At 48.8% G+C, this 25,772-nt stretch overlaps 1 protein-coding gene and 1 long non-coding RNA gene across 2 annotated transcripts in view; both read left to right on the forward strand.

The window, feature by feature from the left end:
- The window catches only part of LOC118093303 (uncharacterized), a 171,037-nt gene extending 169,862 nt beyond the window's left edge, over positions 1-1,175 (forward strand). The window contains exon 3 of the long non-coding RNA XR_004693617.2: positions 789-1,175. This is a non-coding gene — a long non-coding RNA (uncharacterized LOC118093303). The remainder of the gene's footprint in view (positions 1-788) is intronic.
- A 96-nt stretch (positions 1,176-1,271) lies between these two features.
- Positions 1,272-3,991, forward strand: ELFN1 (extracellular leucine rich repeat and fibronectin type III domain containing 1). Its single transcript, XM_035131765.1, has one exon. The coding sequence runs from the start codon at positions 1,272-1,274 to the stop codon at positions 3,663-3,665; it is 2,394 nt and encodes a 797-aa protein (XP_034987656.1). The 3' UTR covers positions 3,666-3,991.
- Positions 3,992-25,772: the final 21,781 nt, after the last annotated feature.

A 25,772-nucleotide genomic window follows, 5' to 3' on the forward strand; every position in this document is an offset into this window, starting at 1 on the left:
TGTAACACAAAGAGCCAGCTCATCTCCACAAACACAGCTCCTTCAGATCCCTGAAATCCTAGTGGGTTATACTGAACTACAAAATGAAAGCTTTGCACGTGATCCTTGTCCTTAGAGGACAGGTGGTCTGGAGTGAATAGCCAATTATGTGCAGGTCGGCAGAGAAAGGGGTCGGCATTAACGCTGGAGATGGAGGGCCAAACTAGGTGTGGTGTTATTGATGTAATTTTGGGCTTGGTGATTGTGGTTTCCAATAGGAGCTGGGTTGGGAGTATTACGTGGGGCAAGGGAAGAGGGCTATAAAACTCCCATCGACATCAAGGGGCCCTTTCTTCTCAATGAGAATAGCTGACATAGGGGCCTTGGACTGGATCAAAACTGTGTTTGGGGACAAATTGCTACCAGCCTCCACTCAGCCTCACACCAGCTTATTGTAAACAATGACAACACCCCAATATATGAAGGACACTCGTGAAACAATTTCAAACTTCTGAAATAAATCCAGATAAGGGCTGCAGTCTGGTGGTAAGACGTCTGCTTTGTACACAAAATGTCCTTGCGGTTCAGTGCTCAGAATCTCCAGGTGAGGCTAGGAAAACCCTGCACAGCTGCTGCCAGCCAGTGCCAGCAACAGTAAACTAGACTGCTTGACGTAAGACAGTTTCCAGTGTCCCTATATTATTCCTACCGGTGTGTGTGTGTGTGTGTGTGCTGTTTTACAGGGGTTGCATTTCGCTTTGACAAATCCCACTAATTGCCTTCTCCCCTCTGTGCTTCTTTGTCGGCAGGAGACCGAAGTAACCCAGCAGAAGGAGCGTTACGAGAGGCAGTCACAACAAGGAAGGGTGATGGAGAAGGAGCCGAGCCTCAAAGCAGAAGCCGGCGGCAAGACGAGCACCTGGAAACGCCCTGCCGAGAGGGAGAGAGAAGTGTGTGCCTGAGCCGGACCTCCCTCTTCCTCCCAGGTCCCTCCTTGCCCCCCCCCCCCAAGGAAGCCCAATAGGATGGCAGGAGAGACAGCTTGCCAGCAAGCCCCTTGCTAGAGCTTTTTGCCCAAGGGGGCACCCTGGGAAAGATCAGCACCGGACGAGGAGTCCCCTTCCCACCTCCTCCGACTGGATGTTCCCTTCATGGTCCGAAGCCATGGAGCGCAAGGAGAGAATGGCAAACACTAATCCAAGGCGGAGTTTTGTGCTGTGAGGCAGACGGTCATCCCTTTCCCCTTGCAGGAAGAAAGGGGGCCGCCCCTCGTCCCCGCCCAGCCCTCCCAAATGGCAGGCCGCCGGTGGGCCGCGACGTCAGCCCTGTGCACCTGCGTGGCGGCCGTCTCCCTCCTGTACGTGGGGAAGGCGCAGGCGGACTGCTGGCTGATCGAGGGCGAGAAGGGCTTTGTGTGGCTCGCCATCTGCAGCCAGAACCAGCCGCCGTACGAGTCCATCCCGCAGCAGATCAACAGCACCATCCTGGACCTGAGGCTGAACGACAACAAGATCAAGAGCGTGCAGTTCTCCTCCCTCAGCCGCTTCAGTAATCTCACATACCTCAACCTGACCAAGAACGAGATCTCATACGTCGAGGACGGTGCCTTCTCCGGCCAGTACAACTTGCAAGTGCTGCAGCTCGGCTACAACCGCCTGAGGAACCTGACGGAGGGGATCCTGCGGGGGCTGGGGAAGCTGGAGTACCTCTACCTCCAGGCCAACCTCATCGAGACCGTCACCCCCAATGCCTTCGGGGAGTGCCTCAACATCGTGAACATTGACCTGTCGATGAACAGAATCCAGAGGTTGGACAGCAGCACCTTCCGGGGCCTGGCCAAGCTGTCTGTCTGCGAACTCTACAGCAACCCCTTCTACTGCTCCTGCGAGCTCTTGGGCTTCCTCCAGTGGCTCGAGGGCTTCACCAACATGACCCGCACCTACGACCGCATGCAGTGTGACTCGCCGCCAGACTACTCTGGCTACTACCTTCTGGGCCAAGGCCGGAGCGGGTACCGCAATGCCCTGGGCATGCTGTCCTCCCTCTGCACCGGGGGCCCCTACACCATGCCGCCTTACTTGATCCCGCTGAAGAACCCGGTGACCACCGCTCCGCCCGAGAGCCCGTGCCCCGAGGAGGAGTGCTTCTCTGGGGACGGCACCACGCCCCAGGCCTCGCTGCACACCCCCGTGATCGACCCGGGCCTGTTCCCCACCATGAAAGTGAAGCAGCTGACCCACAACTCGGCCATCCTGAGCGTGCAGATCCCGGTGCCCTTCAGCAAGATGTACACCCTGGCGCAGTTTGAGAATGGCCGCTACAACGTCCTCACCAAGCTGCTGAAGAAGAAGGAGGACATCACGCTGACGGACCTGGGCCCCAATGAAGACTACACCTACTGCGTGATGTCTTCCAACCGCGTCTCCAGGTACAACTACACCTGCCTCACCATCAACCTCAACAAGCATAACCGGGAGGAGCCGGTGCCGAGCCCTTCGACGGCCACTCACTACATCATGACGATCCTGGGCTGCCTGTTTGGGATGGTGATTGTCCTTGGGGTGGTGTACTACTGCCTCCGGAAGAGGCGGCAGCAGGAGGAGAAGCACAAGAAGGCTGCCATCAACATGAAGAAGACAATCATCGAGCTGAAGTACGGGCCGGAGATGGAGGCGACCAGCATCTCCCAGCTGTCCCAAGGGCAGATGCTGGGCGGCGAGACGATGACCCGCATCCCCTACCTCCCTTCCATGGGGGAAGTTGAGCAGTACAAGCTGATCGACAGCAAAGAGACCCCCAAGGCCACGAAGGGAAACTACATGGAGGTGCGGACGGGCGAGCAGCCCGAGAGGAGGGACTGTGAGCTGCCCCTGCAGCCAGACAGCCAGAGCTCGGTGGCGGAGATCTCCACCATCACGAAGGAGGTGGACAAGGTCAACCAGATCATCAACAACTGCATCGATGCCTTGAAATCAGAGTCCACCTCCTTCCAGGGGGTGAAGTCGGGGGCGGTGTCCACAGCCGAGCCTCAGCTGGTGCTCCTGTCCGAACAGATCCCCAGCAAACACAGCTTCCTGGCTCCGGTCTACAAGGAGAGCTACAACCACCCTCTGCAGAGGCACCACAGCATGGAGGGGCCCCCGAAGCGCTCCAGCACCTCTTCCAGCGGCTCCATCCGGAGCCCCCGATCCTTCCGCTCCGAGGGCTCCGCCCACAAATCCGAAGCCAAATATATCGAGAAGACGTCTCCAACCACAGACACCATCCTCACTGTGACGCCGGCGGCCGCCATCTTGCGCGCCGAGGCCGAGAAGATCCGCCAGTACAGCGAGCACCGGCACTCGTACCCAGGGTCCCACCAGGGGGAGCAGCAGCACGAGAGTGTGGGCGGGCGCAAGCCTTCCATCTTGGAACCTTTGACCAGGCCCCGGCCCAGGGACTTGGCTTACTCTCAGCTCTCCCCCCAGTACCACAACCTGAGCTACACCTCCAGTCCAGAGTACACCTGCAAGCCTTCCCACAGCATCTGGGAGCGCTTCAAACTGAACCGCAAGCGCCACAAAGACGAGGAGGAGTACATGGCGGCCGGCCACGCCCTCCGCAAAAAGGTCCAGTTTGCCAAAGACGAGGACCTGCACGACATCTTAGACTACTGGAAAGGGGTGTCTGCCCAGCACAAGTCCTGAGTCCTCAAAACTTGTAACTCGTGACTTAATACTGGACCAAAACAAAACAAAACAAACGAAATCAGCAGCAGCTATTTTTAATCCAGACTTGTCTTTAAACACACACACAAATAAATAACTTATCTATAATTATTCTATATAATGTAACAGAGAGAGAGAGAGAGGTATTAAAATATTGTCTCGCATTTGTGAAATCCACACCAAATTTGAAAAGAGAACGGGAGGGGAACACCTACCATGATGAAAAAGTAATAGGTAAATGGTGGAGTGGGGGGGGAAATGTTTTCTTTTTATAAAAAAAGCAGAAAAATTGAATTAAAAAAAAACCTGAGTGAAAAACAACAGGGAGAGAGAGAGAGAGGCACAAAATGAAAGGAATAATGGAGTAACCACGACTGCATCGCATGACTCATGAATCTGTGGTTTCTTGTGGACTCTGTGTACAGTTTTGTCTTCTTCTTCCTTTCAGTAACCAAAAAGTAAAATACAAAACACACACACAAAAAGGTAAATCAGAAAAAGTTAGCAGAAGGTGTTTTTTTAATTATTAAAAAAATAAACATTAAAAAGATAAATCTTTTTGGGCCTTTTGCAAATGGAGTCTTCCAGTTTAGACTACGAACCGCCTGAAGTCCCATTTGTGCATTTCTTTGGTGAAAAGGTATTGTGTGTCGCCTTGTAAAAACCGACACCGCTCTATTGTACAGAGAGAGAAAAAGAAATTCTATATTTGCTGTATAATGAGAGAGAGAGAAAGAGAAAGGAAAAAAAAAATATTACATCTACTAAAAGAAATATATCTATATATTCACCTGTTTGTACCAGGTTTTAATCATGGATTTTAGAAAAAAGAAAAAAAAACCAAACACCCTACCCTTGGCTTGACTTTTTTTCTGGTTCTCTGTTGGGAGGGTGGGGTGTGTCTTGTGTTCCATGGATGTTTGCTGACTTCAGTTCTGGTCAATTCCAAGTGTGCTGATAAAATGGCAGCTCTCCTCTCATTTTTGAGGGTCACCAAGACAATGTAAGCAAATCTTCCTCTCCCACTCTTAGGCTACATGATTCTTAAAGCAAGAGGCTTCTAGGTCAGGCAGCTGTGCCCAATTTCCTTGTCTAATAAGGATTTGATGGATTTAAAACATGACTTCTGGCACCATGTCGCAGAAGACTGAGAGGTCATACACTAGTAAAGGAGCTGGTCAAGGATTCTGCTCTCTCTCCAAAATATAACTCTTGGCTACACCCAGATAAAATAAAACTAAGTCCAGCACCACCTATAGACTAAACTATATAATGACATGACCCACAAAGAAAAACCCACCCAGGTACTGGTTACAGGTAGGTAGCCGTGTTGGTCTGGATCGAAGTAAAATAAAAAAATTCCTTCAGTAGCACCTTAAAGACCAACTAAGTTTTTATTTTGGTATGAGCTTTCGTGTGCGGTATCTGAAGAAGTGTGCATGCACACGAAAACCCACCCAGGTACAACTGAGTCCAGTGTTCCCTAGCGACTATAAGAACATAATATCTTATTGCTAGATCAGGTCAATAGCTCCTGCATCTTGTCCTCACAGTGGAAAACCAGATGCATATGGGAAGCCTGCAAGCAGGACCTGAGGGCACCTTCTCTCCCCCCACTTGTGTAGATAGTACTGTATCAGCTTCTGGGAATCACAAGAAATCCCCTGATTCCACTCAGTTGAGTCCAGCACCCCCTAGTGACTAAACCATTTAACAGCACTATCCACATAGACACCAGCTTCTGAAAATTGGGGCACAGCAAAGGTGGGTAAGTTTTCTCACGGCTAAGACCCAAATTCCTCTCTGTGTGCCAAATTAACACACCGGCCTTAGCAATGATTTGCTTGCCAGGGATGGAAAGCAGAACCCACTTGAGATTCCTATCTCAATACAGTACTATGTTTGCAGCCCCTATTCTTATGGACTGTTTTTTGCTCAGTTTGCAACAGGGAAAGTTGGCAATAAAATGGGATCCGTCTTTATGGTGAGGCACGCCAGTTGCCCAATGATGGCCAAAGGCCACCCTGCGTGACAGAACCAATTGATAGAGGAGTGCTGGCAGTAAATATCTATCTGTTTCACTGGGGTGAGGTAGCCGCATCTATGCACAAACATCCCCAGTGTCACAGCTACAATTTGCCTGAGGCACAAGAGTCCCTGATACCAAAACAGCCACCAGCAACCTCAGCGGCATGTTGTAGGACAGCCCAGGACTGGTGGTGGTTAGAGTGTGCCTGAATTCCCGACTGCACCACAGATATGCTTATAAATTGAGAAGAATATCCTAAAATGTGGCCAACCCTATGTTGGTTCCCAGAGACCAACTGATCAATCTGTCGGGCAATTTACTTTAAAACAACAACAACACACAGTTCACGTCTTCTAGGGAACGCACCAATTCAGAGTTTGGGTGAAGTATACTTCAATGCTCCTCCACATTAACAACAACAACAACAACAACAACAACAACCCAATACCTTGTTCATAGAAAAGAGAGGTGCCTTTTTGCTATCATGCCAGCTTTCCACAGGGCGAAAGCATTTGCCACGAGGGAGAGCATTCAAGCACAGAAGCCCTGCTGGTATTCTGAAACGGTGGGTTCCCAAACTGTGTTGTACCACGTGTTTTCCTGAATGTGCAGGTCAGGCCTTCCGTCACGGCCTCAAACTCAACACATGCACTACACAGAACCTGGAAGACTCTTTTTCAGTTCCACCACCAGCATTTTCTCTTAAAAACAAATGGAAGGTCAGACTCCTCCTCATGTAAATCCCACCCACCATTTATATGCTTTGGAATGTCACAAATCTCAGCTCCTATAATCTAGGTGTACTTCCCCCTCATGCAAAATGGTGTCCTTGAGATGTTATTGGACTCCAGCTCCTATCAACATGACCAGTGTGGAAGGAGAGTGTTTTATTATTTGTTTGTTTATTAATTACCCACCTTTCCTCTTAAGGTCACAGGGCAGGTTACAACACACACACACACACACACACACACACACACACACGTTTAAAACAATTTACAATCACAAAAAATAAGTTGTGTCCCGAAAATATACATCTCGTGTGTCAAAGGCCAGGGTAAAGAGCGGCCTCTTCAGCATCCTTCAGAAGCTGCATAATGAAGGTGCCAGGCACACTTCTGTGGGGAACGAGTGCCACAGTTTAGGGGGCCACCACAGAAGAGGACACCATTTTGAATGAGTGGGAAGTGTATCTAGATTTTAAAAATATATGTTTATTTCCTGTATTTTCATCCCACTTTTCGGACAACTATCCCCAAAAGAAAAGAGAAGAAAAGATGGCAGCAGAGAGTTCCTGTCATCCAGAGATTATGGGATTATAGTCCAACATCTGGCAGGCATGAAGTGGGGTACTCCTTTTCAAGGCCTTGCTGCCTGCCAGAGGACAATGCAAGAAATAGCTCTCCCTCTTCTTCCTGGAGTCCTCTCAGGCATTAGAAAGCTGTCAAGTTGTCCTTCTCCACCTAACCTCTGTCTTTCTCTTTTCTTTGTATTTATTATCTGCTCTTCCTCCGAGGAAATTGGTGGCAGCCTACGTGGCCTCACAACCACCTTGTGAAACAGCGTCTGCCTCCACACTATTTAAGGCACATTTACTCCATCTCAAAGAATCGTAGCAACTGCAATCTCTTAAGAGCACTAAGAACTGCAGCTATTGGAGAGGGGTAAACTACAGTTCCCAGGATTCTTTGGGGAGGCGAGCGGGGAGAATGTACCGTAAATGTCTGGTGTGTAGTCAAGTGTGAGGCTCAGTGAGTCACTGGCTGGTGGCCACACAGTGAGCTTCACGGTTAAGCCGGAAGTTGAATCCAGCCTCTCTTAGTCAAAGTCTCAGTTCTACCTCACTGTCTGTCTAGCCTAAACAGGCCCAGTTCCTTCCGTCTTTCTTCATATCACTTATCATTCAACAGCTGTGGCTTCCCCCAAAGAATTCTGGGAGCTGTAGTTTGTCAAGGGTGCTGAGAGCTATTAAAAGATCCCTATTTCCCTCACAGAGCTGCAAGAATCCCCAGAATTCCCCGGGAAAGGGGATTGATTGTTAAACCACTACCTGTCCCAAGCCTCTAAGACAGTGGTTCCCAATCTTTTTTTGGCCATGCTCACCTAAGCACCTCTAAAATCCTGGTGTCCCCCCCCCCAATGACATATACTGTAATTTTTATTATTCACAGAGTAGAAAAAGCCTAAAAGGCCATTAACTTGGTCTAAACAAGCTTCCAAAGAACACGGCATCCACGAAAGAGAAAAACAAAAGAACGAAAGGACAGTTGCAAAAAATTCACTGTTAATAACTCATTCTCGAATTGCCCCCCCCCCCTAAAAATCAAATTGCCCCCCTGTGGGGGCGTGTGCCCCATGTTGGAAACTATGGCTTTAACAGTTACCTCAGAACTGAGGCCTGGATCAAAGCACTGAAAGGCAGCTGGGCTTTTCCTCTTGTGCCAAGCCCATCCATGAGGCAGACTGAGGCAGCCGCCTCGGGCGGTAGACTCCAAGGGGCATCACCACTGGTGGAAGAGCAAGGAGAAGCAGCTGCAGCAGCTTCTGGGTTCTGGAGAGACATTGGGGAGCCCTGCAAAATCTCATGAGAGCTCGGCTGGACCTTCCCAAGACCCCATTAAGCGAGGCTGTGGCAGGAGTGGGTGGCACACCTGGAAACACCTTCCCCTTTTGCCTCAGGTGGCGAAACAGGATGGGCCACCCCAGCGAGGGTGTAGGGGGACCGCAATCTCTCCACTTCCACACAATAGTTCTTCTAGCCTACATTACAGGGTAGCTGAAATCTGAGGAAAGTATGTGAAACCCTTGGGCTCACTCTAAAACAGGCATAGGCAACCTTGGCTCTCCAGATGTTTTGGAACTACAACTCCCATGATCCCTAGCTAACAGGGCCAGTGGTCAGGGATCATGGGAGTTGTAGTTCCAAAACATCTGGCGAGCCAAGGTTGCCTATGCCTGCTCTAAAACAAAACATAAATGGCCAGGTGTCATTATGAATTACCTTAGTCATCCCTTGCCATCTTTCTTAGTTCGATAACGGCAGTCATCACCACCACCACCAAACCTAAAAACCAGCCTCATAAAGAATATTCTCAGTCAAATTACGAAGGCAGGAAAGTACAGAAGGCTGTGATTACTGGAAACGGCAAAACAGATGGAAGTCAAACAGACAGCCATGCTTTCATATCCTGAGTTTTAGGAGCAAGACACCAATACTGGGCAATACTGAAAACACAAGGCAGACACAGCCTGCTTCAGGAATTAAGTGCCGGTTGACAGAGGGGTCAATCCTCAGGTCTTCTAAGAAAAAAGGAGGCACAGGAGCTCAAAGCAGGCTCATGTTTCTTGGGAAATGCAGCTTCTGGTACATATTAGTGCGGAAGTTTGAATTATTTGTGGATCTAGGTGCCAGGGAGAAAACAGCAATCCAAGGAATCTCTCTACACCACACTGTCAAAAACAGGCCAACCCATTCCCTGGATGAACCCTTGAAGGTAAAGGGCGCAAGACAGAACACCCACACACCCACACCCCTGCAGAAAGGCTAAAATTGTTTGAGGTTTCTTGGTTTAGAGGGTGGGGGAAATGTAAGTTAAGAGATGCAGGGCAAATTAAAATGTCGAAGGGCACGAAGAGAGGGAAATTCCCCTCTTCTTTTCATCATTCTGCAACTCAGTCATGCAATGATGCCAACCAGCCTCACCTGTGCCCCTCCCCCCCCCACCCAAAAGAGAAAAGGATACACAAGAGAATCTTTCATCACAGAAGCAGCACTTAATTTATGGAACTCACTGCTACAAGGAGTGGTGGTAGCTGTCCCCCCCCCTCAATTCAACACCTTTATTGGCATATATAAGACAATAAAAACCATATCCTATATAATAAAGTCCCTGTGTCTCTGCGTCCAGATTCCGTGTGTCCCTTTTCCGCGCTAATGCGCATGTGCCCCAGGGACACAGGGATTGGACGCAGAGACTGTACACACGCGCGAGCTCTCCCCCCCCCCCAACCCCTCTGCCTACCGTTTCCCTACCGGGGCAGTAGCAGCGACCTGAGGTGAAGGTGGAAGATGGGTCCGTGTGGAGGCAGCCTCCAGCAGCAGTGCCGCCCCCGCCTCCCTCTCGCCCCCGCCTCCTTCCTCCGGCGAAGGTGCCGATACAGTATTATTATTATTAGGTTTCCCCAGTCACTGGGCCGAGGCCCCCAAGCTGGGCTCTTATCTTCTCCACCAGCCAGGAGGACCAAGAAAACGCCGCTGCCTCTGGCTTCCTGCCCTAAGGGAAGCGGGCTGGGTGTGGCGGCAGGCAGGGCCTCCGGGGCCGCTTCAGCCTAGCTGCTGCTCCTGCTGCCGCCCCGGAGCTCGGCCTCAAATCCCCGCTGCACACCCAGGCGAGCGCCCTGAAGCGACTACGAGAAGTGCTTACGTGGCCCATCTTCCCAGCCCCGCCACGGAACTTTCCTCCCAGCCGCTTCAGCGACGCGGCTTTTCCCGAGCCAGGCCAGGGTTACCTCACACGAGCGCCTCGATTCCTCCGTCCAGACAGGCCGCGTTTGAGGGGAAATTAAAGCATTTGGGCAAACTACAGCTCCCAGAATTCTTAGCTTGCGAGGGGCAGGGCGGGAAGTGAGGGGCTTTGAATATGCGGCGTGAATAGGCTGCGATTCAGTGGTTCTCCAAAGGCGCACCAAGAGAGGATGGCAAGGCTGGTGGGAAGATTCAAGGATCACCAGAGACTTTTAAACATTTCAGTGGTGGCGGTGGGTGAGTCACCGGGGGGGGGGGGGAAACCCCGCTAATTAATTCTTCAAGATACTAGTGTGTTATAATTCTGAAACATACAGTAAAGAGGGAATCCTCGGCAATCACTATTATACAGGCCAAACTACCCCAGATTTAACTTCAGAGATCCTGGTCAAAAATTGTACCATAGCTCTAGTGAGAACAGGAGAGTCATCTCTCAGTAGAGACTGCACCACGTGTTGTTTATTGGCGGGGGCCCCAAGCCACAGAGAGGACATCGAAGGATCATCATGGAATATATCCTGGGAGGGCAGCACAACCTGTGGTCTGGAACAGTGTCAGTCAGGCCCATTCGCAACCATGGCCTCCAGGTGGTAGCCCCCTGTGGACAACCGTATATGACCCAAACATGGACTTCTCTATGGAGACAGCCATGCTTTCTTTAAATGCATGTAAACTCTTGCCTTTCTACCGGATGAAGAACTCTTCACACGAAGAAACACTCAGAAAAGTGGCTTATCACAAGGAAAAGACAGTATATTGCTTTAACATTAGGTTACAAAGTGTTTGCATGTGGGCAGGACCCAGACAACAACACAGTCACACCCCTAAATTCCCTAAATGTATGCAAAAGGTGGCGAGGGTAAATCAGTGCTGCCAGTCCACGGGAAACTAGAGACGAGATATTCCTTTACAGAAGCCAGGATCAAGATACTAGGCCTGTTTAAGGATTAAGGCCTTCCCGTCTAGCTGCAGCCTGGCATTTTACTCAGGCTAAGAGAGAGGACTTCACACTGTTCCTGGTCTTAGGTCCTTGCAGGACTACGATTGAGGAGCAAGATGTCACATTTCTAAATTGCCATTGAAAATGCGGCCACGTAAATACATTTTCAGGGGCTCACTCATTCCCATGTGAAAAGGAGGAGTATGCCAGACTAGGAACTGGCAAGGGCAAAAGAAGGAATGTCCAGGAGGATGTGGAAGGGCTTAGCCAGGGAGGGCATCTCTGCACCAGCTGTGGGTCTAGCTTGGCTGGGATTGGCACCCTGCTTGCTGGCCCAGGACCATGAGAAGATGGATCAATGAGAGTCATTTAAAACCGGGCGCAGTGCGCTGGTCTATTTATAGCCTACAGCAGCAGTTTGGAATCCCAACTCAGAATCTATTAACATTTCTGAAAGCTCACCAGAGGGAGGACCGATAAGAGCGGGGGAAACAAGCCCATCATTCCCACACACACCTGGGTGGCATCCTGATGCTCTGTTGTTATTCCGTCAACCCTTTAAACCGTCGTGGCTTCCCCCAAAGAATTATGGGAGCTGGAGTTTGTTAAGGGTGCCAAGAGAGATGTTAGGAGGCCCCCAGAGCTACAATTTCCAGAGCTCGCTGGGAAGTGGGGTTGTTAAGCCACTCTGAAAATTGTACTTCTGGGGTGTGTGGGGAATAAGGGGCCGCCTAACAACTCTCAGGCAGCTTAAGAACAAAAGAAGAGCCTGCTGGATCAGGCCAATGGCCCATCTAGTTCAGCATCCTGCACAAGAGAGCGCTCCCCTCCTGCAATTCCCACCTGTGGAGGCAGAGCACAGCCATGAAAAGCTGCTAGCCACAGGGAGACATCCTCCACGATTTTGTCTATTCCTCATTTAAAGCCATCCAAGTTGGTTGCCATCACTGCTCCCTGTGGGAGGGAGTTCCACAGTTCACCCACACACTGTGTGAAGGAGGAATTTAGATGACAGCAGTCACACAATGCAAATCTTACTGTTCTTTTATGACCTGCCTACTCATTCATCGGCATGGGATCCCTGGTTGCCTGTGGCAAGGAAAGTACAGATATTGGTGCTCTCCAACTCCTGTCCTCCTAGACTGCCGGCCATGCTGGCTGGGTAGGGGTAAGGCCAACAACATCAGGGGCTCTGCATCCCTGGCGTGTGGCTGGTCCATTAAAAAGAGTTGGTTGTCCACAGGGGGCTACTACCTGGAGGCCATGGTTGCGAATGGGCCTGGCCGACACAGACCACAGGTTGTGCCGCCTGCCCTCCCAGGAGAGATTTTCTCACGTTCCCAAGGTGTGAAAGGTTCTCTCAGGGGAAAGAGACATGACTGCAGAGCTGCCCTTTCAGCGCCTGACACTGTTGCCCTTTTCAGAAGAGAGGAGATCGGAACAAACACCCGGCCTTAAGGGCAGAATGGCAGGAAGCCGGGGAAGGGAGGCAGGGGAGGGGGAGGAAACTGCTGAAAGGAGGGAACCAATTTAGCTCAAAGGGGAAAGGGGGGGGGAAGCAAAGCCCTGTTAAAGATTCCCTTGTTAAGCCATGAAAACAAGCATGCAGATGCCAAGGGAAAGATGGGACCCTTTAGGTCAAGGTACATCTTGTCCCTGCCAACAGCAGACCCAGATGGGCTTTTATTTTAAGGAGAAAGATGGTGGGGGAGAGAGCACTGCTTGGAGACGGCAAAACAGAAGACAGGCAGCGGTTCACCCCAAAAGGCCGGCAAAGGAATGATGATGTTTAGGGGGCCCATTTGGCAAAATTCACTTGGTTAAAGGAAGCTGCATTTAACCGAAGGAGCATTTATGGAAGTCGTTAATGCAGTCAGTAGGTGAGTGGGAAATTAAAAGGCTCAGAAGATTGGGCAGCGGTGGGGGTGGTGAGGACACACATTAAAATGAGCAGAGGAAATAAAGTGTTGCACTTCTAGCAGGTGGGAGGTCTACCTCTCCCCTTTGGCCATTTATTAACTATTCTCTGGATGAGGCCAAAGGGGACCACAGCTCCCCCTCAGCTGAACTTCAGAGGGTTGTGCTAGTGAGAGCACAAGAGTTAACATTTGCAACATGCCTATTCAGGGAGAGAGCAGGGAGGCAAAGCTCAGGGGCTGGACCACAGCTTAGAAACGGGCAATGTCCTGCATTCTCCACATACTGAGTGATGCATAGGGTGGCCAGACCTGCCATTGCACCCAATGTGTTTACGTGCTATTCCTGGAACATAACCCCCACGTTGAGAGTCACTTCACCTGTACAATAAGAAGACGACGTGTGCAGTTTGCAATCTTCAGCCTGGCAAGAGCCAGTTGCAAATCACTGTGTTGACTCTGTAGACAGGAGGTCTGCCCTCTTCCCCTCTCCCAATTAAGCTCCATCTCCAGGGCTCACCCCTCAGCCTCAGGTTTCGGCCCTGAAATCTCAACATCCGAGATGCTCCAGGCCTGGAAACCCTAATTGTGGGATTTGCCCAACCTGGTTTTTGGAGCAAAATAAACAGCCAACTTCAGGTGCAGTGATAGCTTTGTGAAACAAAAGCCTGAGTCAAACCTGCTTCCCCTCTTGCACCTGTCCTGCTCCCGGCTATCTTGCAACAGCCATTCCCTTTCCTTCCCAAGCAGCAGCTGAGAGAAACTAGCTGGAAACATGTGAGGTGAAACTCTGGTGGTCTGTTTGCTCTGCGGCATTTATGAAATTGCTTGCTCATCAAATGTGGGGAATTGTTTATTTTGTAAGTTAAAACAAACACAAAATACCTCAATTTTTATTGCCGCTTGAATGGGTGCCCAGGACCTTCCGGCTTCAGCCGCTGCCAAGCTGGGGAAGGGAACAGGACTCCTTAATCAATCTGGAGCATTGGAGTCTGAATCATTGGCTCAACCCGTCCCTGGCAATGGAAACAGAGTCCGGCCACGGGGCAGAGGGGCTGGGTGAGGCACATATGCACAATGCCTCGCCGTGGTTCAACATCCTTCCCCCTGGCCACATAACCCCATTAAGCAAAATTCCAACCGAATAGGGTTCCCACTTGAGCCACCTCCATTTCATCCAATTAGCTGTGCTTGTTAATGCAAGGGTGGATGGTACATAGGTAGGCAGAGGGCAGAAAATCAAACCTTCCCCCACGAGGCTAGTTTGTGGCTTCTGTGCCCAAATAACTGTAGCGCTCCCTCCTTCAACATGTGCCTTTCCTTACTACTGGGAGAGATAGAAATGCCTTGAGGTGATGACAACAGATGAGATGCGTCCATTCTCAGTTTGTCATACAAATCAAACCCCCACATATTAGAATGCTTAAAAACCCAAAGCCTGATATATATTGTTATAGATTGGGGGGGGGGTCAGTTTGGAAGACCTGTGATCCTGTGTATGTGAAGGTAGACTGAATAAGTCGGCACCTGACGAATTGGTTCCGAATAGTTCCTTTGTTAATTACTTTGGCTGGCCAGAAGTGATTGGAGTTGTAGTCCAACAGCATCTGGGTCCCTACCTCTTCATTAAAATAACATCAGGATACCAATAAGCAATAAAAGCACGTGTAAAACACACACAGTGCAAATCAATTTCAGCTAACAGAATACAGATAGTTAAAACAAAAAATAAAGTAAACACCAGCGATTTTAATTCTGATAATGCGTCACATAACAATCTACTCACTGCCATTCCAGACTCCTTCCTTGGTTGCCTCCCTGTGTCTCTTCCTGGATTGGAAGCATCTTGGGGCAGGGATCTTCTCACACATTCTTTGCAAAGCACTCTGTACAGGGTTGTCATCACGATGGCATTTCATCGCCTTAAGTTGCAGGGAGGGCCAGTGGTTTATAGAGCTTTTTAAAAAGTTCCAGGTCACTTTGAGCAAGGGAATAGGTTGATGAGCAATGATCAGCCTGCAAAGCCAAATGGAATATCCCTATTTAAGACGAACATCAGACGATCCCTGCAGCTCTCTGCCAATAGAGATTCATAGAACTTTTAAACACCTGCTGAAAACTACTCTATTCCACCAGGCCTGTGCAGGCAATTAAGAATGCATCCTTCTACAATGGTTTACTTTTTTAATATGGTCTATATTGTACAGTCTTATGTTTTATTAACCTCATCTATCTATCTACTGATCTATGACATAGTGGTAATTAAGTATTTTAAACAAATAAATAAATGGGAAGCCCAGAAAGCAGGACATGAGCGCAGGAGCGCTCAGTTTGCAATGTAACAGCAGACTGTACCTTGTGAGTTTCATGTTGAATTGCTGATTACACATTCTTGGACAATGATGTTTCTTCAACAAATACAACAAATCACCCTCTTTGCTTTTAAATCGAAGCTGGAGAGGGCCATTTCAAACTAAATGGATGCAGCGAACAGCACACAATGAAGTGGGTTTGGTTTTTTTTAAATGAAAAGAAGGGGAAAGCATAATGTTGGAGATTGCTGGATAATCTGTGTGAACTGCCGAGATACATTTTCAACTACATAACATACTGTAGGATGATTATGTTTTTCTAGTACATCTTCAACCAATAGAGCATGCACTATCTTGGTTTTTAATCAGTGGTGGAAAATTGTGTGGAGGGGGGAATAACTCCATGATAGAGCACATATTTTGTCCTTACAGGCAGGACATGTCTGCTATAGCTCTCTCCCCACCTGCCATTCCCAGCAGGCAGTATTCAGAGGCACAGTATCTCTAACAGTGTCCCTCGTGGCTAGTAGCCTTTGATAGCCTTACCCTCCATGAATTTATCTAGCCCTCTTTTAAAACCATCCAAGTTGCTGGCCGTCACTACGTCTTGTGGGAACGGATTCACACATAGTTTTAACAATGTTCTGTGTAAAGAAGGAGTGCCTTTTGTCTGTCCTGAATCTTCCAACTTCTTTGGCTGCTCCAGAGTTCTAGTTGGATCCAAAACAATGGACTCAAATTACAAGAAATGAGATTCCGACTAAACATTAAAGAGAACTTTCTGACGGTAAGAGCTATTCAATAGTGGAATAGGCTCCCTTGGAATATGGTGGCCTCTCCTTCACTGGAGGTTTTTTAAGCAGAGGTTGTGTGGCCATCTGTCAGAGATTCTTCAAATGTGGGTCCTGCATTGCAAGGGGTTGGTCTAGATGACCTATGGGATCCCTTCCAACTCTACAAATATATATATGCACTCACCTTCCACCCCCACCCCCACGCCCTGCAACATTTAGGTCTATCCTCTCCAGGGCATGAAAAAGCTGTTTATCTATGCCGGCTTTAATTCCGAGTCTTTGCTTGCTGCAATTCCCAGTCTCCAAAATCAGTAACACCCCACCCTCTCCATTAACAATAAGCAGTGAGATGCAGACTCTCCAGCTGCCCTTAATTAGCAGCAATAGTCCCTATTTTCTGGAGCAATCCCTGGTAAATTACTTTCTCCTAGTTTGGCTTTCTTAACCATTCGTTACTCTGAGTTGTGTGATTTGCTATTCTTTGGAGTTCACCAGCTCTCCTAATCCAGGTCTGCAGAGGTTAAACTTCTCTCTCCCCTCTCTGTTTCTCTCTGTCTGTGTGTCCATGTGCCTCTTTATCTGATGCAGGGCATGCAAGGAAATCCCACAGAACCGTAGAATCGTAGAGTTGGAAGGGACCCAGAGAACCATCTACTTCATGGGTAGGCAAACTAAGGCCCGGGGGCCAGATCCGGCCCAATCACCTTCTAAATCCGGCCCGCAGATGGTCCAGGAATCAGCATGTTTTTACATGAGTAGAATGTCTCCTTTTATTTAAAATGCATCTCTGGGTTATTTGTGGGGCATAGGAATTTGTTCAATCCCCCCCCCCCAAAAATATAGTCAAGCCCCCCACAAGGTCTGAGGACCAGCTCCCTGCTGTAAAAGTTTGTTGACCCCTGATTGGGTGGGAATACTTAACCTTCCTCTCTCCCCAATGAAAATTGCCACCTGCGCTGTGATAGGTACTAGGAAAACCAACAGATTGGCTGCAAAGGGTAATCACACCATTAAGGAAGATGTCCATTTGTATACATCTTGAAGTGCTTTCAGCATACCTAACAGGATTTGCCCCTCCCTACAAAAGCTGTCTACTTGAGGGCCACCTGCACAAGCTCTCTTCAACTCCACTCTTCCTGGTGAGGCAAGGATTTCATGTTATGTTTTGCACGGGTAGTGTTAATTGCGAGGGAGGCATTAGAATGACATTCACCTCTCAAAGCTGCCTGGACCCAAACTGGGGCTACGAGGTGGGGGGAGGATTACAGCTTTGGATCACCTTTTACCAGCATCGGCTGCCATGATAGCTGTGGCTGCTCCTGGATCAATACAGCTTAACCACAGCAGTCCAAGCACTATTAACTTCAAAAGCAGAGTTACTGCAATGCTCTGTGGGGGGGGGGGGCTTCCCTTGTAATTGATCCAGACGCTGACAGGGGGCTTGTTCATCGCCAGCAATCGTGCTGCAGCATTCTGCACTAACTGCAACCCCCGGGTTAACTGCAGGGGCAGACCCACACAGAGCATTGCAATGGCTGCTATGTTTATCATATCAGTGTGATGAATGATGCCTGACCGCTGAGTTTCAGCCCGAGGGTGAAACAGTGAGCTTTCATCCCTCGGGGGTTCCCCAGCTGGTGCCTCCCACCATTCCTCTGTGTCCAGCCAGTTTGTGGCATTTGCTTGGAGGGGGACAGAGCGATTTGTGTGCTAGTGTAGAAACCGCTGGCTTTTATGCAGTTGGAGGGCAGCACTCACCACTGTCATGCGGCCCCCAGAAGCTTCCCCGTGAGCAAATGTGGTCCCTGGGCTGCAAGCAGTTCCCCATCCCTGCTCTAGCTAGTTAGGCACATAACAAGATGAAGAAAACTGAGGCTGTAACTCATCCCTGGAACTTCACTTTTGGAAAGGGTAGGGTAGAATTCCTAGCATGTTCACAACCTCCATTTTTTTCCTCAGCAAAAGAGGGTTGCCTGCCGATCAGCCTTGCCTATCAATGTTGCCAGCACTGCTGGGATGCGAACAGTTAAAAACAACTCTGCATATGCAAATGAGATTTAATATATCCTTTTCATCAGTTGCAAATATACCTTCTGAACCCTATTAACATCATGAATATGCAAATCATACATTCTCAAGGACCCGGCGCCTAGCTTGATTGTTCGAGTCTAGTTAGCAGTCTGTAAACCTAGGTGCAAAATTTAATTTCCATTTTAAGTTCCATAAAAAAAGAGAATCTGTTGGTAATTAAGTTAATTACAGTGTTACAGTGGAAGAGGAGAGAAACAAGGAGGACAGATCATTCATTACGCTGAATGCCAGCAAGGGAGCCAAAGTCTAGGATTTGTGTCTGTTTGGAGTCAGGAAATTAGACAATGGCACACACCCCCGGGGGGCTGGGATCCCCATTCTGGATTTGTGGTCCAAATAACTGAGCAGCGCAACCGCCTTCCAGTTCTCAGAGCTGTGTTTTATCTGGGATTCAAGACAACATAATCCAGGCCTGTGCAAAGCTGGAGATCCTGCAGGATTTGGTCCCATCACTGCTGCACCAGAACAGTCTCGGCATTTCAAAAAGGACTGTGGGTCAAATGCCAGGGATGAGCTGCTCTGGGAGCCCCCCCCCCCGTTGGAAGTGGGGGTGTCAGCATTCCTTCCTCTGGTTGCTTAGCAACAATGATTAAGCATCCCTAGCAATGGCGCTACTTGCCGTGTACCAAAGCTCTAGAGCTACCTCTGGTTTCTTTGCTCTAACTTTCTTCAGAAATGTCTGAGCAACTTAACTTTCATTTAAACAACAACAACAAGGTAACATTCTGGGTCTCCCTGAAGCCCTCAGGCCTCCACTCCCTCAAATTCTACCCTACCTCCCATCAAATGGGACCAGGGAGAAAGATGGAACATAAGAGTCCTGGGGGATAAGACCAAAGATTCCTCGAGTCCAGCCCCATGCTCCCCACAAGGGCATGAAGTCAATACTGTACAAAAATGTTCACAAGATTCTGCATATTTGTTGTGAATGCCAGGAAATTAAGGTGGGTGAAAATAATTCAAACAGGAAAAGCCAAAAGATACAAATTGCTAACTTGGTAGACTGAATGGCTTGATTTCAGCTCAGTGTTTAAAACATGGTGGGGGTTATATTGGCTGCTCCCTGCATTTTAATAGGGGGGGGAACCTTCCATCTCTTTGAGAGTATGAAAGTGGATGCATAACAATGAATACCGATGCAAAAGTCTTTAGGAAGGGTGCATCGCAAAAAAATGGAATCGGCGGAACAAGAAGGGAAATTACTATAATGCCATATTGGAATCAGCGAGCTCCATATCAAAAGGTCAGAAGGAAGGCCCTGGAAGCTGTTTCGGAGTATACTGGTGATATGTCAAGGTGCTGAGCAAATACGCAATAAGTGTGGTTTAGATTTTTAAGATTTTAAAAAGGAAATGACCTTTTCCTGCAGTGGCACTCCTCAACAATTGGCATTCAGTGACAGCATGGGCGTAGTGTTGAGAGTGTCTGACTACGACCTGGGAGACCAGGATTCAAATCCCCACTCAGCCATAGCTAAAGCTTGCTGGGATGACCCTGGGTCAGTCACTCACTCTCAGCCTAACCCACCTCACAGGGTTGTTGTGGGGATTAAATGGGGAGGAGAACTATGGAGCTCCTTGGAAGAAAGGTGGGACCAAAAATGCAGTAGATACAGTATGTAAAGGTAAAGGGACCCCTAACCATTAGCTCCAGTTGTGACCGACTCTGGGGTTGCAGCGCTCATCTCGCTCTATTGGCCGAGGGAGGTGGCGTACAGCTTCCAGGTCATGTGGCCATGGCTCCTCCTTTGCAATCTCTCACGACCCGCCAACCCAACCAAGTCATTGCAGGCTGGCTCAATGTGCCCCCTCCTTTTGTCCACTGCCTTGTCTGCAGGAGCAGGGGTAATGGCAGAACAAAATGTACAGCCGGTGAGAAGCAGTTGGCTTGGTGGGCAACAGGCTGTGCAGACTTGTGCTAGGATAATCCAGCTCTGACCTTTGCTCTTTGCGCAAGGGCTGATTGCTCACTGGTGACCCTCATTGCTCAGCCTCCTCAGCTAAAGGAACGCAGGTGGCAATGAGGTTGGGAATATTCACGGACATGCAATTTCAGCCTGTTAACCAGGCCTAAAGAAAAGAGCTTAGTAGACCTGGCTAAGAAACAAATGGGGTCTCAATTCACTACGTCATAGTCACAGTGCCTAGCGATGCCCTCTAGGCTTGGCAACCAGTGTGGCAGAACCAGCCATGCTGCCTTAAATCCACCTCTGGCAGCAGCTTCCCCTGTCATGGGAAAGGGTATCTTAGGTGGCATAGCTTGTAGGAAGTCTACAGTTTGGTTCCCAGCCTCTCCAGTCGGAAGACTACAGGGAGCTAGTCTCCATGGGCCCCCCGTCCCATTCTTAAATCACAAGTGAAAAATGCTGACAATCTGACAAGACTGCCCACAAGAGGAAGGAACAAGGGCTAGCTTAAATAAGAAGGTTAAGAAACAAAACATAAAACTCCATGTCAAGGAATGGTTGGATGATGATGAGTGTTGGGGGGCTCCAGCTGGAGAACCCCCTAGAGAAGCCTTGGAAGAAGAAGCCTCAGAGCCAGGGGAGTGGTAGTGGGGCACAGAAGAAAGGTCAGAGGAGGAAGGAGGGGCAGAATGGTGGGATGCTGAAGAAGCAACAGGCTTGAGTGACAGAGAAGAAGAGGCAGAAAGCACTGCAGATGCAGGACAGGCAGTTGAGGAGGAGGTGGGGACTGAGGCTGCAATGGATTCTCAGCAGCCTGCTAGTCCTACGGTATTCAGCTCCCCTCCTCCCTTGTCTCCAAGGGCCTGGAGGGTCTTCCATGTAGTGGAACAAGGAGCATAGAGGACACAAGGGCCCCCTCTCAGAGTTTAAGACCACTGAGAAAACAACTTGCCGGGGAGGAGACTTAGAGGGAAGTGGGAGGCACAGATTGTCAGTTCTGGCAACTGCTTTACTGGGGCCAGCCTTGCCTGTAGGTTTCTCTGTTTCTAATCTGTTTCCTTGAATAAAGAATCAACTTTTACTGCTCGTTTCTGCAGCCCTGACACTCCACTATATATGGGATCAAAAAGCAAATACTTTCTTAACTTTTCAAAACCAGTGAGCTGAAGCCTAGTTGTTTCACGTTCTAACCAGTAGCCCACTGCAATGCGCACAATATACACATTTTGAAGCATATAAGAGCACAGAGCTACATGGCTTTTACATCCTATTTTTATTTATTATTATTATTTATTTATTTATTTATACATACCCCGCCCATCTGGCTGGGTTTCCCCGGCCACTCTGGGCGGCTTCCAACAAATACCCAAATACATTAAAATATCACAGATTAAAAACTTCCCTAAACAGGGCTGCCTTTAGATGTTTCCTAAATGTCAGGTAGTTGTTTATCTCCTTGACCTCTGATGGGAGGGCGTTCCACAGGGCGCGCGCCACTACTGAAAAGGCCCTCTGCCTCGTTCCCTGTAGCTTTGCTTCTCGCAGTGAGGGAACCGCCAGAAGGCCCTTGGTGCTGGATCTCAGTAAATAATACCAGCAAAATGGAAAACTGGCATGGATAGGTATTTCTTTTATGACAATCTGAAATTCAAACTTGAACCTACTTCAAGGTTCAGTAAGTCTTGTTTGTGAGCCCTCCATCGCCTTTTTAGGCATTTTATTTTGATTTCCCTTTTCTTTTTATCTTTCCAAAGGCAAGCTGTATAGAGTGTGAGATTGTGTTGGGCTGAATCTATCACCTGCACAGAAGACCCCTTGCTGCAGGCTGGCTGGCTGGCTGCCCCCCCCCCCCAATGCAGGCACCTGGGCTGAGGGCGCTTCGCCTGCACTACCCCCTGCCCAGCCTTCCCTGCAGCATGGCTTGAGTATAATTAAATAGGAAGCACTGTTATAAACTTTTAATTATGGTTTACCACGGCAATAATCCCTTAAAATCGGTCATTAGCACGCTTAAGAACTATTTTGTATGTGGCATATTCTAATGAGTTAGCGTAGTTAACGAGTGATTTGTTAGAGCTATAATCCTCTCCAAACACCACCTCAGGGTTGTTAACTAACAAACAGTGGCAGCTCGATACTCTGCCCTCCAAGAGCCAAACGGCAAAGCCAGGAGGCTTAATTGGAGAAGGAATCTGTAAACCGGATGTCTGGGAGGGCAGTGGCTACTCCTCCGGTGCCCCTGGCATTTAGATCAAGTCACAGCTTATCCCACGGTGGTGACACTTGGCTCCACGATGAATTATTTTATTTCAATCCCCACCTGGCAGCTGGAATGGAGTGGATATGACATAAATGTAAGTGTGGGTTTATATTAAATCCACACAGGAGAGACAGGGAAAGATGTTATCTGGAGATCGTTTATCAACCCCGCTTGCTCCCAAGTATCTGACAATAAAATTTTATTTTATTTTCTTCCTGCCCTCCCTTTCCCTTCCCATCTTTCTGAGACAAAAAAGTCCCAATCATCCCAGAAAGAGGAGCTGTCATTTAAAAGTACAAGTCAAAGGCAACTGTGTTAAAGAACATAATCAGTCTGGATAGCTCAGCTGGTTAGAGTGTGGTGGTGATAATGTAGCACCAAAGTTGCAGGTTCGATCCCCCTATGGGACAACTGCATAGTCCTGCTTTGCAGGGGGTTGGGCTAGATGATCCACAGGGTCCCTTCCAACACTGCATGGATTCAAAGTGTAAGGCTTCCCCCAAAGAATCCTGGGAAATATAGTTTACCAACCACAGAGATATAATTCCTAGCACCACAGTTCCCAGGATTCTTTGTGGAAGTCATGTGTTTTAAATGTGTGGTGCAAAATAGTAATGTACAATGGTGGTGCAGTGGGTGGAGCCAATCAGCTATTGGATCCTGCTGCCCATGCAAACATAAATCTACAACTGAGCTACTAGTATAGATCAGGGATCTACACTCAACTGGACAAAAGCTGTCAAGCAGAGCTGCAGAAAAACCGGGTCAAAGGCGACCAATTAATACTTGAATTTTACAGAAGTGGCATGAGTGCTTAGCAAAACAAGTCACGACAGCAAATGCAATTGCAGTTTGTTTTGTTGTTGTTGTTGTTGTTGTTGTTGTTGTTGTTGTTGTTGTTAAACACCTGCAATTGCATTTGCTGCGGGATGTCAGAAACCTTTGGTGATTTAGTGCAAATCGCAGGTCATGGACGAAGAGTGTCAGAAGAGTCTGGCCACTGGATCAGTCCTAAGGATGATCTTGCTCGGCAGTCTGTTTATAGCGGCCAGCCAGATGCCTCTGGGAAGGCCACAAGCGGAGCATGAACACGACAGCCCCTCTCCCGATTGGTAATTGGTATTCAGCAATTGGTATTCAGAGACCTGGGCATAGCATATGGCCACTGTAACCAGCAGCCACCATGACAAGCGGGCCAACTTGCTCCATGCGGCGCAAGCTCTGGGTTCTCCTGCATGCAGCACCCCACTGGAACGAAAGAGGTCTCTGCATAGCTTGCGAGCTGATGCTTCTGGAGATGCCGGCAGCCAATCCAGTTGAGCTAACTGAGCAAAGTTTGGGAAGGGAGCGGGGAGTGGTGGCGTCGAGTCGCCTTCTCAGTCCCTGCAGGCAATCAGCTTGCTCCTTGAAGCATGAGAAGCAATTGCCCTTATTATTCCAAGCCTGCGTTGCAGCAAACGCCGCTAATGGTCATAAAATTACCCAGTCCTTATTTAAATCCAGCTCCCGTCTGCATCACGATGACCTCCGAGTGGGCTTTGGCAGCACGCCAGCAGTGGAGAAGCACAGAGGAGGAGTTTGTGGGACCTCGGAGCATGGAGGGAAGTGGCGGGTGGAGGTGCCGTGGGAGGGATCCCCAAACGCAAACAAGAGGCAGAGGGGGAGAAAAGGAAGAGCAAATCAAAACCAACATGAAGAGCGAGATTAATGAGGACTCAATCCATCCATCAGCCAGAAACTTCAAAAAGAAAGGTTGGAACAATAACAAGAATAAATAGCGATGTTAATAAACTGCACCCGGGCAATGAAGGAGTGAGGCACAAAACTAAGATGTGACTTCAGTCCTTTGTGGATCAGGAACAGAGGGACATTGACCCACATAAGGCAGCTTCCTGGCTCTTGATCAATCTAGCTGGGGCAGCAGCACTAAAGAGTTTGAGACAGGAGTCTTCCCCTGTCCTACCCAGAGGTGCTGGGTGCTGAACCTGGGACCTCCTGCTTGCAAAGCCAGATCTGGTTGGCCACTGCGGAAAACAGAATGCTAGGACTATGGCCAGATTCACACCATGCATTGAGAGCACTATGATGCCACTTCAAACAGTCTTGGCTTTACCAAAGGATTCTGGGAGCTACACTATAGTTCCAGAGCAGTTTAACAATCAATCCCTGGGGAGCTCCGAGAATTAAAGCTCTGTGAGGGGAAGAGGGACCACCTAACAATTCTCAGCTCCCTCAACAGGCTAAAGCTCCCAGAATTATTTGGGGGAGGCTATGGATGTGGCCTGGATAGGCCTTTGGTCTGATCCAGCAGCCAGGCTCTTCTTATGCTTCTCCAAGCAACCTCAATTGATGTCTCTTCCACACTTCTGTTTGTCCCGTGCCTGGACAGCATGGGTCTAATTGGGTTTCTGCTCATCCTGCACTTTTTGGCATGGATGCAAGCGTTTTTGCCTTCGTCCTGCGGTTCCCCCCTCCCCCCGAAACTTGCTCTTTGGTGATAGATCAGAACAAACAGCAATCTGCAGAAAACCCAATTGCCCTTTGTTCCGATGCAGTGCTAAAGATCGGGTTTTCCTGGGGGAAAGTGGCCCTGCAAACGGAGGTGTGGATAAGCCCTGAAACAAACAGAAGACACAGAGCAAACAGGATGGCTCCCTTGGGGCTCACAACTTCCAGGTGAGTCCTGCCTCCCGTGTGCCAGTTCTTTCTCACAGCACACAAAATGGCACCCCATCACTTTGCTTAGCGGTGATTCCAGTTCAGTTTACAAGTCCGTTTCAGGCATAAAACTCCCTCTAGATGCTGCCGTTGCGTCATTCCCCACCCTCTCCCCTTTGGGCAAGTAGAGTTAACAGGAAGGAATCTCCGCAGACAAAGATGTAAAAATGGCATAAAAGCCACTGAGCTCAATTGCAGATTTCCATAAATTTTGCAACAAGCTTCTGCTGCCCCATTAAAAAAACAGAAGGAATTTCAAGCTGACTCTGTATTAGCCCAGAAGGCTGTTGCTCAAGAAGGGAGAAATAAGATATTCATAGTATATTTTTAGATACTCGTGCTATGACAAGCTCAACATAAGCCACATAGTAACTTAAGATGGCTTTCTTTTGGGGCGGGGGGTTCCTAATAAAGCTGTTATATATATCAGGGAAAAAAAGCCCCTCTCACGGATTTGTTCCAGGAGCCTTTAGCTGCATATAAATATTGGGCATTTTTAAGTACTGTTTCAATTAAATCCCAATCTGCTACCAAAGGCCAGTTTGCCTAGAACCAAAGCTAGGCAAGTTGCCAGCCTTCCTTTCCAGCTAACTGC

This window comes from Zootoca vivipara, chromosome 14 (genome assembly GCF_963506605.1).
Source record: "Zootoca vivipara chromosome 14, rZooViv1.1, whole genome shotgun sequence".
Classification (NCBI taxonomy): domain Eukaryota; kingdom Metazoa; phylum Chordata; class Lepidosauria; order Squamata; family Lacertidae; genus Zootoca; species Zootoca vivipara.